We start from the raw sequence: 17,540 nt of genomic DNA, 5'->3' as shown, positions 1-17,540 counted from the left end.
TATATAATTTAATAGGTACAATATTGAAGAAATTGAGGACAGTTAAAGCTCTGTCACACTATCAAACTTTATCTGACAAAAAAATGTAATGTGGCATATCACTACCATAATTATATGGACACATCACACTTTTTTATCAAACTTTTATAATAGTTTTATAGTGTACACAGAGCTTAAGACAGGGGAACTGCATTTCATAGCCACAATATTGGCACAGGTTCGAGGCATTCCTCGACAATATAGTGCTGGTCCACTGGTAAACTAGTGCACCTTTTGGAAAGAGTAGGGGTTACCCCGATGTCCTGGACCATTTCAGCCCCTGTTGCTAATCATTTTGTTATGGAAACCACAACCTTATGTCCCCATGAGATGAATAGGAACTAACTACTGTACAATACCAAATGTCCATGTTGTCATTATATCCCACAACTGCTGAAACAAAAAAGTACTGTGATATTTCTTGGTTGAGATTCATCCATTTTAAACATCTGGTTTCAAATGATAACTTATCTACACAATACCAATAAACACACAGACATTTATAAATAAATACTTTATTTTTAGTCAAATTCATTTCATACAATAATTGTGATTTATATACAAAGCTTAGCACATCATTCAGAATTAATAAGCCTCATAAATTGTTTTTAAAATATCCATAACTTAGCTTCTAATGTTTGTAATGCGCATTTTAATACATTTTTGTAATTAAATCTAGCATAATTGCGCAATATTTGTATTGAGCATTTTACCATGCAGAATATATAAGAACAATAATATAAAAAGATTACGAATAATTTTAACACGTTTTGGTAAAAATAAATTGCACTATATAAAAAATAGCATTATACCATTAGTTAGCAGCACAGTGTTATTCACACAGAGAGGCAATAATAGACACAATTGGAAGTTTTAGTCATGGTTTAAAAGTGAAATTATAAGTGACAATTATCCACCAAAAATGGAAGCCATGAACCTAAAGCTCTGTCTACACTATGAAGTTCGACAAAAAAAAGTGTGATGTGCCCAAATATAGTTAGTGATATGACATCATCCTCTCCATATACAGTATGGGCACATCACATTTTTTGTCACATAAAGTTTGATAGTATAGACAGAGCTTTAAAATTTCCCTGAAGATAATAAACTCCTTAAAAATAGAATTTTATTCCTAGAAAATGCACAGCATGCAGTTATGCCATGGAAACTTTATAATAAATACTAAAAACATTTGAAATTTAACATTTCTTTTTTGGTTTTAACCTCCAAAAGTGTGAAGATTATTAACAGTTTCAGTACACATAATGGAAGATCCAAACAGCCTCATCACTTCAGACTAGATTTGAATGCATCCAGTAATTCAGCAACAAATTCAGCCTTTCACATACTCTGTCCTCTTCCTTATCGCAGCCAGTGGCATTGTGGCTAAGCCCAGCGGCCTCGGAGCTTATGGGGGCCCCTGAGCACTGCCCAGAGGAAAAACAGGCATTCAAATATGTCAACAAAGGTGTTAGGGTTCCTAAACCAGAGGCCTCAGTCCTCTACATTACATCACTGATCATTGCAGTACTTAATACTAATTTCAATTATAGACTATTTCACACTGTCCATATTCTCTTTTGCAGTATTATTATTTTTCAAGAGAATATTGCTTGGTGTTTTGAGTGAAGTTTGTAGATGTGTTATTATATAGGTGTTATTATGATTGCCTGGGTCCTTCTCCTGTGGTTAGAACTCCATCGCATCTTGTGAATATGTTATGCCTGAACGAATCGCATATTATTAGAACCAGATATGAACATAATATGAGCCTTTCCAAGTTGATTCACTCTGGAAACAGTCGGTAGCACAAATTGGCCTAAGCCATTGGAAGAGTAATTTTCTTTGTGAAATCCATGGCAATACAAATACTAATGAAACTTTGAAATGGTGTATACATTATGAACACATGTGGTGTCTTCATACGTTTCAATTTGCAGTAGACGCCTTGTGTATATTTAACCATATAGTGGCATCTACTAAACATATATGAAAACTATGAGGACACGTTAACCTTTTGTGGGCCACCAATTCTTGACCTGACCTCTCCGAGGATACTGCCAGTACGATTTCTACGTCCTTGCTTCTCATTGGTCCCAGATGTATTGATGGATTCTATTGAACCTGCTATATGACTCAGATTGGCGGGTGACGCTCCTCCGTCATGTGAGCTGGCTCCGTCTGCATATTCATACACCTGTAAAATTCAAATTGTATATAAAATTAAATTTGCATACAGTATGTAAATTGATATGTGTACTGTGTAAATTATTTATTCTTTGTCATGCGATAACATGTGTTAACTTGCTTACACTGTTACAGGCAGAGAGGATCTTAATGGTAATAACAATAAATAATATCAAAGATTTATAAAGCGCTTTTTATCGGAGTCTCACAGCACAACATGAAAAGAATAAACTATTGAAATAGGTATATTATATATATATGTATATATCATGTATAAGAATATATAATTTTACACAATTGCTAAATTAAATGTAAACAACTTTACTTCTTTTTCATTTCTCAGGAGCATACTAAAACAGATAATTTAGACTCCACTTGCGATGGCTGACCCAGGGCTTGATAAAATTAAGTACAATGAATGAATCATCAGGTCCGAATGCAAATGTAAACACGCTGGATTGGAACAAAATAATTAAATCTTGACCCGACTCTGGAGCAGCCCAGGACCAAACTGTAAGTGTAAATGGGGTCTTTTTTATATAATAATGTACCTTCCACTGTATGCCATCGCTAATTGTGAAGGAGATACAAGTTCCTCCACTTCGACTTTGAGGTGCTGCGATGGCTGGTAGAGAGAAGTCTTTCTGAGGTGTGTCCATCTCTATGAATTTCTTCAGACGCTCTCTTGTCAAACGTTCCATTTTGGTAACTTAATAAAAGAGCAAAATACAAAATAGTTTCATTTAAATTCATTATCAATCTTTACTTTTTTTTTGTTATTTCATACGCATCCAACAGCAAGAAACTCGTCAATTACAGGATGGATGAATTATTTTATAATTTATCGTGCTTATAAACTAAGTCTCTTTTACCAAAGACGAAAAATAAGTAGGGTTTGTTATCAATGTTGTTGCAAAGGTTTATATTCTATAGTAAACACTAGCAACTTTATATCCAGGGGTGGATTGCAATATAAAGACTTTGTCTTAGGCTTAGATCTAACCTTTAAGCATTATTTAAAGACCCCTTCCCTGCAATTTTGGACGTTTTTTGGAAAATAATACATATATATCACTTTAAAAACATTAAACCATGTCATTCCTTGTCTTAAATGTACGTTTTATGGTAAATTATGATAAAAAGTGAGAAACAATGCACTACCTAAGTAGCTCGCGGCGATCGACCTCTCATGGACGGTCTTAGGCCTAGCCTAGCTAGGCTTAGTTTTGTAGGCCTAGCTGGTAAACATCGGTAACGTACGAACATCGTACGCTAGCTATATACCTAGCCTGACGTTGTATAGTTGCTGCATTAATTGTCTTTCTATTTTTGCCAGACTCAAATTGATACAAATTGGGGAAAACCCGGTATTTTCGCTGAAAAGTTAGGAGTCTTCCATTTGTTTTGGCCTCACGATCGATCGAAAAGTGGGCGAATTACAGGTGAAAAGCAAAAATATCAATCCGCGCGCAATGCATTTTGGGATTTATAGCAGGCCGCTATAATTATTAGAATCGACTTATTTTTCACATTTTTAACCGTTTAAAGACGAAAAAAGTTATCGCAATAGGACCATATATTATAACTTTTACATTAAATATAGTTTGTGATCTTAAATTAGATCTAAAAAACGTAGGGAAGGGGGGCTTTAACATTCATAAAATTCTTACTTGGTACTCTGTTTTCTAAAAGTGATCCTGTGTACCGTCGGTTAAATCCAGCCCAATAGGGTAAGAGTTCCTTGAAGACGGCATGTTGACATTCCTCAAACAAGTTACCAGGATGTGGATCTTTCCCACGATCCTTTAGGAAGTTATCTATCATTTTGATAACCTTTGTTGCTAATTCTTGACTCACATCAATCTGAAATGTTTTATGAATGTTTTTTATTTGTTTTAATTTACACTATACCATATTTAATCAAATGCATAAAGAATTTCATCTAGGTTTAGTAATTTATTGTATAAAGACCAGCAAAGTTCGCTGTAAAATCAATTTACAACCCATGCAAAAAGCTTAATGATAAAACTTTGACAAAAAAGTGTGATGTGCCTAAATATGGTAGTGATATGTCCAAATATGGTAGTGATATGACATCATCATGTCCATATATAGACACATCACATTTTTTTGTCACATAAAGTTTGATTGTGTAGACAATCATTACTTTTGTTTGTTTCGCTGTAGGCCCACACTACTACTACTTTTTAGACAGGTTAGAAGTGTTTCATACCTGGACACCAGTTGCTCCAGTAGCCGATCCAAAAAAGCAATCCTGAATAACCTCAACTTTTCTCTTCAACATCATCAACTCTATGTCCCCATTGTATGCATCCTTAAACCGCTGAGCCTCCATGTAGAAACGTAGATCATTTGCCATGAGCGGAAAGCCATCTCGCTCACCGTGTTCAATGAGGTATCGATGGAAGTGCATCATCTTCAGAGGTGGCAGTCCACGAGAGAGTTGCAGTAGAAATGATATGAATTCATTTTTGTCTTGAGGTGATGGCATATGCTGTCCAGATTGCTATAAGTAAACATGATTGATAATAAAATATGCAAATGAAATGCAAATTTATGTATATGCATATTGTTGAAATATCATGTAAGGAAAGGGAATTCCCCTCACATAGCCACCAGGCGATACCGCTTATGACGTCACACATTGCACTTCTTACATTCTCGAAAATAGATAAAGGGCGCTTTTGACCTAAAAAAACACCACCTCCCGTTTCTATAACTTCAGATGTTGGCATGTATGATCTTTTATTATCATTCTACCATTCACGAGACGTGAGACATGGCAGCAGTGCTCTTTGCAATACAAGATTAGTTTGTATTGCACACTGAAGCACAGATAAGTATTTTACTGTTAAATCTTATCTAAAAAAGATACTATCAGCCTAGCCAGCATGGCAGACAGTGAAAATAACGACACCGCACAACAGGCGAAACAGGGCATGTAAAATGACTCACATGGCCTGCAGAATGAATAGTGTATTTGAGAGGGTCTATGAACTTACTGTGCCTCGTCCCATTTTTCGTTTCTTTTTCCAGGCTACCATTAAGCTCTGTGAGCTTTCAGACCTCATGGCTAACTCAGCCTTGGATAGGTCTCCACCAATGAAAATTCCCTGCTCTTCAAGTGAATCGACATGAGCCTAGAAATGAGTGGAGAAATGATTGCAAATGAAAAGGAAATACATATGAATGCGCTTATGATATAAATGAACAATCCATGTAGGAGGTGGCACCTGTTATAGCCAGTGTCATCAAATGGTAGGTGAGTGATGGTTATTTTGTATATTGGTTTGTTATTTGGAAGGCAGATTGTATTTAACTAATACTGAGGAGTTATGGCTTTGCGGCAAGTAGTCGAGTAATGGGTCAGATGTTGGCTCTAATCTGACATAATTTAGTACTTAATACCAAGTACATCAAGTACATTGAGAACAAGTAATTCTCGGGTGGGACTCGAATCCAAGGCCTCCAGAACATTTGCCTGGTGTTCAAACCTCTAGACCACCAAGCTTGTACTGCCAGATGGTTTGTTAATTGTTTTGGGAGTTGTACACTAGGCACTCTGTTAGGATTGATCTGTGCAATTGAATAGGAAGCTTTACCATGATGACACAGCAGTAAAAACAATTCTGAACACAGCAGTATGTATAGAATGACTTTTGTACACGACAGTTATGTGGTTAAGTGGCACCTCACTGAAAACTCTTTAATATTTTGTACTTACACTCCAAAAAACATGAAAACTGTTCTCAAGCTTTGGTAGGACAGATTTCTGGGCAAGTTCTAGCGTCTTCACTGTTGGTTTATTACCTTCTGAAGACAGCTTCTCTGTCACATCTTGTGGCAGTGAAACAAACCTAAACAAAACACGTCACCAGAATTAAAATGAATAACAGACATTATACAGTATGGTGTATTTGCTTGGGAAACCTCTGTTCTAAACATAATATTTGTATATTTTTATTGAATGATAATGATTGACCGAAGCTTTGTTTGTTGAGTACTAAAACTTAATCCAAATTTCCAGTTAAGCTCGAGGACCAGAACTATACATTTAACAGTTAACATACTGTTAACTAAATACTCCACAGAATAACATACCGTTTAGAGGCTGGATCAAAGTAGCTAGACATGACCATTCTTCCTTGACTTATCTTCTTTTCTCCGTGAGATTCTGGAAGCCTTATATAGACATCAGTATCAATAAACATATTAAACTCATTGACTCGTTCACGATTCTCAGCATCTTGCAGGTATGACTTGAATAAGCCCATTAATCTGTAATATAAAAATAACAAGATTCTGTATACTGTATACTGTACTTGACGTACAAGCACAATTACTGTTTGTGTACATTACTACAGTATCTTTATCACCCAACTTACAGTACCTAAAGCTCTGTCTCACTATCAAACTAGTTTGACAAAAAAGTATGATGTGCCCAAATGTTGTAGTGATATGCTTAAATATGGTAGTGATATGACATCATCATGTCCATATATAGGCACCTAAAGTTTGATTGTGTAGACAGAGCTTAACACTACACTGTATACTCAATTTTTTGGATGACCCCTTGCCACTATTTGAATCTCAATTACAATTTCTACACACTCCCTTCCAAGTAATTCTGTGTACTTGTAAAATAACAAATACAAATTTGACTTACGATTTGTTTCTAGAAACCTTTTTAAATGTTACATCTTTCGATAACTCTTCCATCGTGTTTTGTACTTCCTCCGCTTTCTTTTCTTTTTCCTTCTTTTCATCCTGGGGTGTCTTGAATTTAACGCTTCCTTTTACATCATTACTTAATTTCTTTTTCTGGCTTTTCTCTCTTGCTTTCACTTTTCTTACTAATTTTTTCTGTTCAGCTATCTGCTTTTTTCTTCTCTCTGCGGCCTTTTTCTTTTCTTCTGGACTCAGCTCAACCTTTTTGCCTCTCTGTTTAGACTTTTTGTTTGGATAGCTAAAATATTATAAATCAATAAACTCACATATGAACAAAATAAAATAAGATAATGAGATATTGATAAATAATACGATATATTGTTCTCCTGAAAAAATAACTGTTTTTTTTATATTTTATTGAATATGCCGATTTAATTCCACATAATAGGGTTATATTCACTTTGACCAAAAATTGGATTGAAAAAAAAAATGTATCTGAAAAAAATGTAATTTAAAAAAAAAATTCAAATTTACTGGAATGGGTTTTTGGTTGGATTTAATCGTTTAACCGTCTTTTTTCTATGAGAGTCACAGTGATTAATTTCATTAAAACTATGAAATGGACTATTCAAAGTATTTTTAAAATTAATCTTTCATTTTTCATGTTTTTGGGGGACAATATATTTTTAACAATATTGGTAAATAGTGTGGAGTAGGTTAAAATGTTGTGGACAGGAAGATTCAGCCAAAATCAAAGTTTAAAGGTTAAAACTGAAATCTGGATATGGCCCCAATTGCGAATGTTTATAAATCTAACATCTATTTGCCTATATCTACAGTATCTATTTAAATTGACATGTACTACATATGTTAACGTTATGAATATATATAACTCTATAGAAACAAGACAAGAACAATATTGATAAAGCAAAGCATGATGGGTATGTCACCTGCTATCAAGGTCAGTGTCTTCACATTCTTCATTGACATCTATATCAGTCAAGCTAATGAATGCATGCAAAGCAAAAGTATAGTTTAGAAAACGAAAAAATATTAGAATGGATAAGAACATTATGAAAATACAAGAAGAAAAACTTTTAGCATTTCCTAAACTATATTATTGTATATAACAATTAAGATACATAAACTACAGAATGTATAAAGCTCTGTCTACACTATCAAACTAGTTTGGTGGGCCCAAATATGGTAGTGATATGCCCAAATATGGTAGTGATATGACATCATCACATCCGTATATGGGCAAATCACATGTTTTTGTCACATAAAGTTTGATAGTATAGAAAGAGCTTAAGTCTATCATGTGTATCAGGTAGAGGTTAGACAAAAGGCTAAGTTGAGAAACAAGCCAGTAATTGTGAGTGAGAAGCTTATAACAACAATTTAAATCCCTAACCCTCCATCTGCAAGATATTTTGATATAGTTTCACATTATAAGATTATGAAATTACAATAGGTGATGTTTAAACAATAACAAATGTGAATACTACTGTACCTAGTTGTCTTATATGTTCTTCTGTCCCTTGGTTTGATTGGTCTCAATGGTTTCTTTCCTGTGAACTCATCTGGTGAACTGGTTGAATTATTACTCGAACTACGCGATTGAGTTAACAAATCTTCTTGCCGTGCTCTACATCTGAAAAAAAGACGTTAAAATTGCAAATTAAAGTTAAATACAACTGATGGAAGCTTAATTTTAATAAGTTTCTTATTTTCAATAAATTAAAAAGAAAAAACAGATGTCAAAATTGCAAATAAAAGTTAAAATCAACTACAAGAAAAGGTGATAATTACTCTAAAAATGTCTTGAGATCACGGTGAAGATATCGGAGCCATTCCCGGTGTAATTTCTTCATCACTTTTTCTTTAATCTTCTCAAATGCTTTTACCGCAACAAAATCGCTGGCTGTCAGAAGTTTGTGATGGAGTTTATTACGTTCAGAAGAATTCAAATCTAAAAAATTGTAAAATAAATCAGTCTTTACTTTTTTTAAAATCACATACTATATTTTAGTAAATATGAAGTAATAAAACAAACTACTTAATTTTACGCTACAATACATGTGTGGCGCAGTGTGTTGGACATTGGATTACTGATCGTGAGATCGTGGTTCGAATCCAACTCTCGCCACATTGCTTGTATCCTTAGCCAAGACAATTTACTTACATTTGCCTCTATCCACCCAGGTATATAGAATGAGTACCTGGTTAGATCAGACACAACTTTGCACTGATGACTAACTGCATTATTATGGGAGTATGTTTCCATATGTGTTTGATCCAAAAAATGACTGGGGTAATAATGTAAAGCGCCTTTGAGCATGATTATTCATGAAAAGGGATGCTACAAATATGGTAATTATTATTATTTTTATATCACTTCCAAAAAGTCATCGTATAAAAAAGAAATCTAGACCAAGAAATGTGACACTGTTTTCTGTCCGTTTGCAATCCCTCCTTTTGAAAATAATTTTAGATTGGGGATAGCAGATTTATACTAAACAAAATCTAGTGGGTCATCCTATATCCCCATGATTTTATTGAATTACTGTAAATAGGGCAGTAGACGTATAGACCTAATATCCCTGAGTGACATATCAGTCACCACTCAACATTCATGAATTAAGCCTACCTAAATCCCACACTGAGCCGTCAATGATGTACTTGTTGAAGATAAGCCAGGCTTGACTCATCCTAAGTAATCTATCGGCTGATCTCTCCTCCGCTTCTCCATAGTCAGTGACATCTTGCAAAAACAGTAGGTTGGCTAATAATCTTACATCACTTTGTCTAAAATAAAAAAAAATGAATTGAAAAATATATTCTATGAATTTGAATGAAGAGTTATTTTATAACCTTCATGAAATAGTCTGTAGTGTGCAAATAAAAAATGATCATTCATTAATATTTATCTATGTTTATGTTTGTGCATTTCTGCTAAAAGAAGAGAAATATAATTATTACACTTTTGCACAGTATATTATAATGATGAATAAAATGAACACAATTTTTTTTTAAAGCATATCCATTATCGCTCACATTTCAAGGTATTTCTGGAATGGCCGTCCAGCTTCTCGATCATTTGCTAGGCCAATTTTGAATCGTGCTGACATTGGTCTTACTACGCTCCTAGGTGATAAGTCCTCAATTTGGCCCGGCTGCACCTCATCCTGCACAGTACGCCCAGCTTTGGAAATAGTACTCCAGTCTTTGACAGTTGAAGCTAGACGATAGCAAGATCCAGGGCGGACTGGCAGAGAATTTACGAGAGAGATGGACGGCAAGAATGACACTTTATACTTCTTGTAATTCTCCTCTTGCATTTTATCATGCAATTCTTGAAATTTTTCAGGTCTGTTTAGAGAAATGCAAAATAAACAACTATTAGATTTGGTGTAATGGTATAGGGATCTTGAACTACAGTAGTAGTATGTGAGAGGCATGGGTTTAAGACCTGTTGCTGGGATCCTAGGCTAGATACAGTACTTTAATATAATTGCCTCGCCCTTCGGTTGGGACGTAAAGCTGTCCTAATGTATATTATGTGTATGAATAAGAACTTAGAACAGAGTATGGAATAGTCTCAGTGTGCTGGGTACACTGGGCCCTCTGGAAGAATAGTCATAAACTTAAGAGATCACCCAGTATATAAAGAAAAAATAAATTTAAACAATACAAACAATATATTATCATATATTCTAAATACAATTTAATGGGGTATTTTTACTATTATTTCGAAATAGGCATAAATAAAAAAAAATGAAAATGCCATTGTTCTTCATAACATTTGACAAACATACGTGTAATATGCAATTCTTTCTTGGTGTATAAGAAATCGTGGAAGCCAGTACATTCGTAACCTCCTCAGTACATCATACTGTGTCCTGGTGTAAACTGATTCACTGAATCCCTCGTTACCCTGTGCAATCTGAATCTGTTCCTGTGCATCTTTGGTCAGTTTAAATTTATATTTGTCTTGAATATCTCTGTAGAATGTATTAAGAATTAATTAAAAGCATGTGAAATAATTCACACTGTTTCCTTACTAAGAATGTTTAAGAAGGTTTCTTTATTAGGAGCTTTTAGATTTGCGATGACCAACCCAATGTGTCGCCGGTTTTCGGCTGTACCTAGAAATCATCAAGTCTGTGTCAAGGTAGGGAGCGACGACATACATCTCAACCTGCATGCACACAACGAATTAACATGACATATTGGTTGTCAGCCGTCACAAATCAAAAGCTCCCTATTAATGAAGTGAAGTTTGCAGGATGTTTCCAAACGGGAAATAATAAAGTCTCAAACATTTTGGTCATTATGCTACATCTGTTTTCTTGTAGTAGGATTTTTTCAAATTTTCATTTTTGTCACAACATTTATTTTTAACACATTTAATCATGTGTTTACAGCACCACAGTACTACTTTCAAATTAGAAAAGAAATCTCTTTGAAATGTAATACGAAGTCATACCTAAATAGTCTGTATTTTGTTATGACGGTTTCTGTGTTCCCTAATGCTTGTACATTGTCACGATATTGTTCACAATCTAACCAGAAATTAAGTAAATTCTCTCCAGCTGTACCCACAAGGAAAGACTTGAACATATCCATACCGAACATCTGTAAATAGAATTACATTTGATTATACATACATTATGGTATACTAAAGACTGCAAGAACCATGTCCGGATGTTTCAAAAGGAGATTTTCCAAAAAGGAGCTAGACTAGTTATAGGCTAGTTTGAAAAGGGCACATCTGCAAAAAGGTAGATACAGGCTTGCAGGCTAAAGCTCTGTCTACACTATCAAACTTTACGTGACAAAAAAATGTGATGTGCCCATATATGGACATATCACTACAATATTTGGGCATATCACTACCATATTTGGGCAGATCACACCTTTTTTATCAAACTAGTTTGATAGCGTAGACAGAGCTTTACATTATATCAGTAGGGCTAATTCAAGGCCAGGAAAAACACATCTTATTCACTTTATTTTGGTCAATATATCTTGGTTCTCACTTGACCACAATGCAAGGATCAATCCGGGCAATGGATCATACAAAACTGACATGGTTTTAGACAGAATTTCTCCGTATTTAGATTTTCAATCACATGTATAAAAAAATGTAAAATAAGAAATGTTAGCACTTACTCCACCCAGCATTTCTTCTTTGAGTTGTTGGAACGTTATATGATGTTTGCCCACTATTTGTAGCAGTTCAGATTCTGTTCTCTCATATGTGATCAGATCTTCATCATCGTATTCAATCAAGCTAGGTTGATCATCATCGTCTTCAATCACCTCCTGTATGAACTCACCAAATGTGGACTGGTTAGGGGACAGTAGATTACTACTGTCTTTTTTCAAAGGCGCTGACATTACTCTATAACGATAGTAATTTTTTAAACGTGTATAATAACCTTAATATTAATAAATTTCTACTTCATCTATTTCACCATGTAAAGTAGTTATATTTTTATTCCACCATGGACAATATTTGACATTTATGTATTATAAAAAACCATATATAAAATACATATGTGACAAAATTTCATCTGGTTTCAATCATGGCAATCTAGCAACAGGATGCTGAGCTCCAGAGTATCAAAGGGTTTATCTGTGGCTGCGATCAGTTCCACGCCTCTTAAAAGACACTGTATGCTGTGGAGAATATGTACATAGTACAGTACTGTTGGTATTTGTCACAGCCAGACATATTTAATTCAATTCAATTCAACTTAACATTTATTTCTTCCTTCAAGAAAATGAGGTAAACATAACAAACTCCAGCAAAATATATAACATCAAAGTACCATTACGAGTTCCTATCTTGGCAAGGCGGGCTCAGTTTATACATATGTACAATATATTACACAAATACAAAAAGTCTTGAATTACAAACCGTTTTTGTACTGGTTCCTGGTAGCTATCATCATCTGTGTCTTCTTCCTCTGTCCTGTGTGGAATCTGAATTGTTGCATGCTTCTTCAATACACTTGTCTTCAAGCCTGGACTTTTTAATGAACTCTTTTTACCTACAGACAAAAAAACTTTACTTATTGCAGAATCCCTCATTTTTGGGCACTCCTATTCAGAGGACACCCTTATTTAGAAGACACATCCGTTAATATAGCGCTTTCTACTAGAACAAATTAGGGAAAATATATGTTTTAATACTACAGCGGCAGGACAACCCCTATTCAGAGAACAACCCTAGTAAGGGGACACTTTGTTCAGTCTCGAAGGTCTCCCCTTACTAAGCATTCTACTGATTATCTAAATTCAAGTAGTCAATTTCAAATCTCTTGTTTAATCATTTTTATATGTTTTTCATTTTAAATCAATCTATTGACTAATTTATTTTTATGACAGGAGTCAAACTTTGATTACTAGCAGAAGCTATTTTTTTGTGCTCCTTTTCACATATTTTATTGTATACATTATATGTGAATACAGATTGATTGATTGTTCTCTGTTCTCATAACTACTTACTCGGACTGTGAGACTCGTAACCTTCTTTATTAAAGTCATTACCAAATGCCTGACCCCGCAGTGGATCATCTGTAATATTCTGGGTAAAGTTTAAAATTTGAGATGGTTTTACTTCGTTGCTAGGCGTTACATTACTGCTATGCCTGACATCTTCTCTTGCACCAGATGTGGAAGACATATATCCATGATGGTACTGACCTTTTAAAATAAAAGTGATCAAAATTAAAAATATTTTCATGGATGATACGATGAATCTAAATTGTTGCATCTATAAATAACATTCTATAAAATCTGCCTCGGAAAACTTTTGATGTAAATAATTCGTGTAATGTATTCTTTCTTGTATTCTTCGTTTTATTTAAGGAATTTTATCGCAAAATGTTAACCGTAATTATTTTTATCGTAAGTTTTAATTTTTGTCATTTTAAGATTTATCATTTTAGATATTTGATGTATGTTTGCCACTCTTATCTTTTTTTTGGAAGGTGCCTTATAAATACCATATATTATTATTTATATTAACGCACCAAGTCCTAATGTAGCAGGTAAGCTTTGGCATCTACTGCCTGGTCGAAGATACTTGAATAAACCGGTATGATCCAGATCAGGCCAGCTGAGATTGCTTTCATTGTCATACACACTCGGAACAGCACTTTGAATCAAACTGGATGTAGCGTAACTGGTTGTTTGACGACTGTATCCCTGGACTCCAGTACTACTTTGCCGACTTATGGCACTGCTCCGGTTGTCAAGCGGTCGTAGAAGTAATTTACATAGCTTGTACTCGAGGAATAGTCTTGTTCTGAATAGAATGTGAAACATACATAGGAAGAGATCATTTTAAATCAACTTTTTGTGCTCATATTTTAACGTCATATGCTGTAGACCTATATAAGTAGATCCACTGATACTATAGGCATTAGATTGTAGTAAAAGATTATAAATTTGAAAAAAAAGTGGCTAATTAAGTAAAATGTAAATTCAGGTAGTGTAGTTTGAGATCTTTAGTTGCCTCATCTAGTCTTATTAATCCCTTCAAGGAGCAGCAAATTTACCTCATAAAAAGTGGTAACCTCTCGTTGATAGCCCATTCCATAATCCTATCCAACTCCTCGTCAATAGGTGCCAACTGAGCAGGTGGTTGCTCATTGGTTGGTAGTCCCCTTTCAGTGGGTGCATCTTCAACCTCCTGGAATGATCCGGTCAAACGGTTGTAATACAATGGCTGTGGGAATGCCTGTGAAAATAAAAAAAAAATGTTTGCATTTTCTACTGTACATTATTGTGTTTATGGACTTTCATACATATAATATATACCCATATGACAAGAGTATGGTCCCTGGGGGCCTGGTAATTTGGGTGGGTAAAACTATACTCTGATCAAGCCCGTAGCCAGGATTTTTACAGGGGTTTCTTTTTTTCCCAAAAAAGGGCACTTCCCCCTCCATTATGGGAATTACCCATATTGCTTTGATTGCTTTTTTAACAATATTAACATTAAAACATATATGGATTATTCAAAAAGGATCAGCACCAATGTTGTTCGCCCGCCACACGCCTCCACCTCTCCCCTGGCAAAACAATGCAAACAGCCCAGAGGGTAACAGAGGCTTGGGTCAGGGGGTCACGTGCAACAACAATTCATTCATAATCTACCTGTCTCTAAAACCTAATCGAGCTTGCTCTGATTGCAATGGAGTAGATTTACAAAAGTCTGAATTTAGTTTAAAGACCCCTTCCCTGCAATTTTGGACGTTTTTGGAAAATAATACATATATATCACTTTAAAAACATTAAACCATGTCATTCCTTGTCTTAAATGTACGTTTTATGGTAAATTATGATAAAAAGTGAGAAACAATGCACTACCTAAGTAGCTCGCGGCGATCGACCTCTCGTGGACGGTCTTAGGCCTAGCCTAGCTAGGCTTAGTTTTGTAGGCCTAGCTGGTAAACATCGGTAACGTACGAACATCGTACGCTAGCTATATACCTAGCCTGACGTTGTATAGTTGCTGAATTAATTGTCTTTCTATTTTTACCAGACTCCGTTGATACAAATTGGGGAAAACCCGGTATTTTCGCTGAAAAGTTAGGAGTCTTCCATTTGTTTTGGCCTCACGATCGATCGAAAAGTGGGCGAATTACAGGTGAAAAACAAAAATATCAATCCGCGCGCAATGCATTTTGGGATTTATAGCGGGCCGCTATAATTATTAGAATCGACTTATTTTTCACATTTTTAACCGTTTAAAGACGAAAAAAGTTATCGCAATAGGACCATATAGTATTATTTTTACATTAAATATAGTTTGTGATCTTATTAGATCTAAAAAACGTAGGGAAGGGGACTTTAAGGTAGGTCGTGGGATTATAGCATGGGATTATACTGATAATTTTGAGACTCTTTTTTAGAGAACAAACTAACAACTAACTAATTAAAAAAGTATTTATAGAGTAAAACCATTATTATGATACTTACTGGTAGTTGGAGGAAAGCATTAAAATAATCCAGAAAGACGTCATCGTATGCCAGCAGGGCATCAAAGTTTTCTTTGTTGACTTCAATTACTGTCAACAACAAAAAATAGAAATAGTAATTTAAATCAGACATTGCTCAAAATAATGGTTGCACTCGTCTGTACCGTACCGACACTGTACTGACACAGACATACAGTTGCATATAGACTTCCATACCAAAGTTCCATACTAAATGATTTACATTTCTACTAGCCAATAACTAAGGACCACCGTCCACATAATCACCATTAAAACTTGAGTAAAATAGAAATAGGGTTGAAACCTCTTATACCTAAATTGCTTATAGATAGTTTAAGGCTGATTGGCTGGTAACCAAGCGATTATACATTACATACAGTACTAACAAATAACTACATGCTAGTAAAGAAAAAGTTATCAAGTCTACAATGTATTTGAAATAAAAAACAAAAGCTTACAAGCAAGAAACTTCTGATCATCTTCAATAGTATATTCAATCATTATAAAAGTGGTTATATTTCAAGCATTTCATACTTTAAAGTAAGTATGTACTTAATGTACTGTACAACACATACTAACAGTAAGAGTCTACTGTTGTGTGTGGACCAAACTACCATGCTGATAAGGTTTTAAACAAACAAATGCGAAACTATACAAACATACTAAAACACTTAAACGATATTTTACTGTTATTATCTTACGTTTCCAAGGCAAAGCATAACAAGTGAAGTATGACATGTATAATTTCTATTTCTCATGCAACAGGCCTTTATTTAAACAAATTTGTATTCTTTTGTATTTAGTGTGTGTAGAGTGGTTTCAATGATTGATTTTGCATTTTACAAGCAACTTGGCGGAACTATTTAAATCCTCTTATTAAAAATCCTTGTAGTAAAATTAAATATTAACATTCAGTTCTAAGTATTATTTGTTAATTAATTAAATTTACATCATACAGATTCTATAAATTTTAAATTGGTTTTAATCAGGGAGATGTAAATGCTGTACACTATTAAACCGCTTGAGAAATTTAAATTCTATTACATTTAATTTGATGGACAACATACTGTATGACTTTTATATATCATATTCTTACTTTTTTAAGACTCTTTTTTGACTGGCCACCTTGGTAAAAATATTCAGAATAAAAATTGCATTTAGTTATTTCCACTCATAAATTTTAATATTGTATTTGTTTTTATCGAAGTAGGCCTAACTTCACCAGGGACTTAGTAGGTCCTACTTATGTATTAATAATCTATATACCAAAACCGTAGGCTTGAACCAGGCTACACGCTTACATCCCACTCACACACAGGGGAAAGAGAGGCCCATCCCTCGTTACCATCAGTTCTCAGCAGGTGAACTTAGTTAGCTGGGCTCAAGTAGTCATCTCAAAAACCTTTAAGAAATTGAGATGAAAAACAAGTCAACAAATATCTCTTACCTTTCATATCGTTTGTATATTACATGCACCACCTACCAAGCATCGTTGTAGGTTATTTAAGAACGTAAACATAAATAAAGAAACATTAGAATTCGGAACTTCAAGATCGTGTGTCACTGTTTTCTTCGCTAAGCACAGAAGCAGACGACAGCATTGTGTTGATG

The 17,540-nt window shown here is 34.5% G+C and overlaps 1 protein-coding gene across 2 annotated transcripts; it reads right to left on the bottom strand.

The window, feature by feature from the left end:
• Positions 1–569: 569 nt before the first annotated feature.
• Positions 570–17,502, bottom strand: LOC144851882 (uncharacterized). 2 transcript variants are annotated; one of them, XM_078709534.1, is made up of 22 exons: positions 17,377–17,502; positions 15,913–16,001; positions 14,487–14,668; positions 13,959–14,233; positions 13,432–13,629; positions 12,842–12,974; positions 12,091–12,322; positions 11,405–11,553; positions 10,734–10,919; positions 9,973–10,287; positions 9,566–9,723; positions 8,728–8,887; positions 8,429–8,569; positions 7,866–7,919; positions 6,914–7,213; positions 6,349–6,525; positions 5,972–6,104; positions 5,250–5,387; positions 4,460–4,753; positions 3,897–4,089; positions 2,778–2,935; positions 571–2,236 (listed from the first exon to the last, which is right to left on the bottom strand). In XM_078709534.1, exons 1-22 carry the CDS (start codon positions 17,381–17,383, stop codon positions 2,036–2,038), a joined length of 3,873 nt encoding a protein of 1,290 aa, XP_078565660.1. In that variant the 5' UTR covers positions 17,384–17,502; the 3' UTR covers positions 571–2,035. The 2 variants fall into 2 exon arrangements, with proteins under 2 accessions (XP_078565661.1, XP_078565660.1); XM_078709535.1 differs by lacking the exon at positions 7,866–7,919 and having other exon boundaries at positions 570–2,236.
• Positions 17,503–17,540: the final 38 nt, after the last annotated feature.

This window comes from Antedon bifida, chromosome 9 (assembly GCF_963402885.1).
Source record: "Antedon bifida chromosome 9, ecAntBifi1.1, whole genome shotgun sequence".
Lineage (NCBI taxonomy): Eukaryota > Metazoa > Echinodermata > Crinoidea > Comatulida > Antedonidae > Antedon > Antedon bifida.
This window is presented reverse-complemented; position numbering and strand designations above follow the sequence as displayed.

Excerpts from the sequence above, each read along its gene's own strand:
- LOC144851882 (XM_078709534.1), bottom strand. Across the intron at positions 14,669-15,912 it reads ATGCTTTCCTCCAACTACCA|GCATTCCCACAGCCATTGTA; the intron begins GTAAGTATCATA and ends TTATTTTCACAG. Across the intron at positions 2,237-2,777 it reads GCGATGGCATACAGTGGAAG|GTGTATGAATATGCAGACGG; the intron begins GTACATTATTAT and ends TGAATTTTACAG.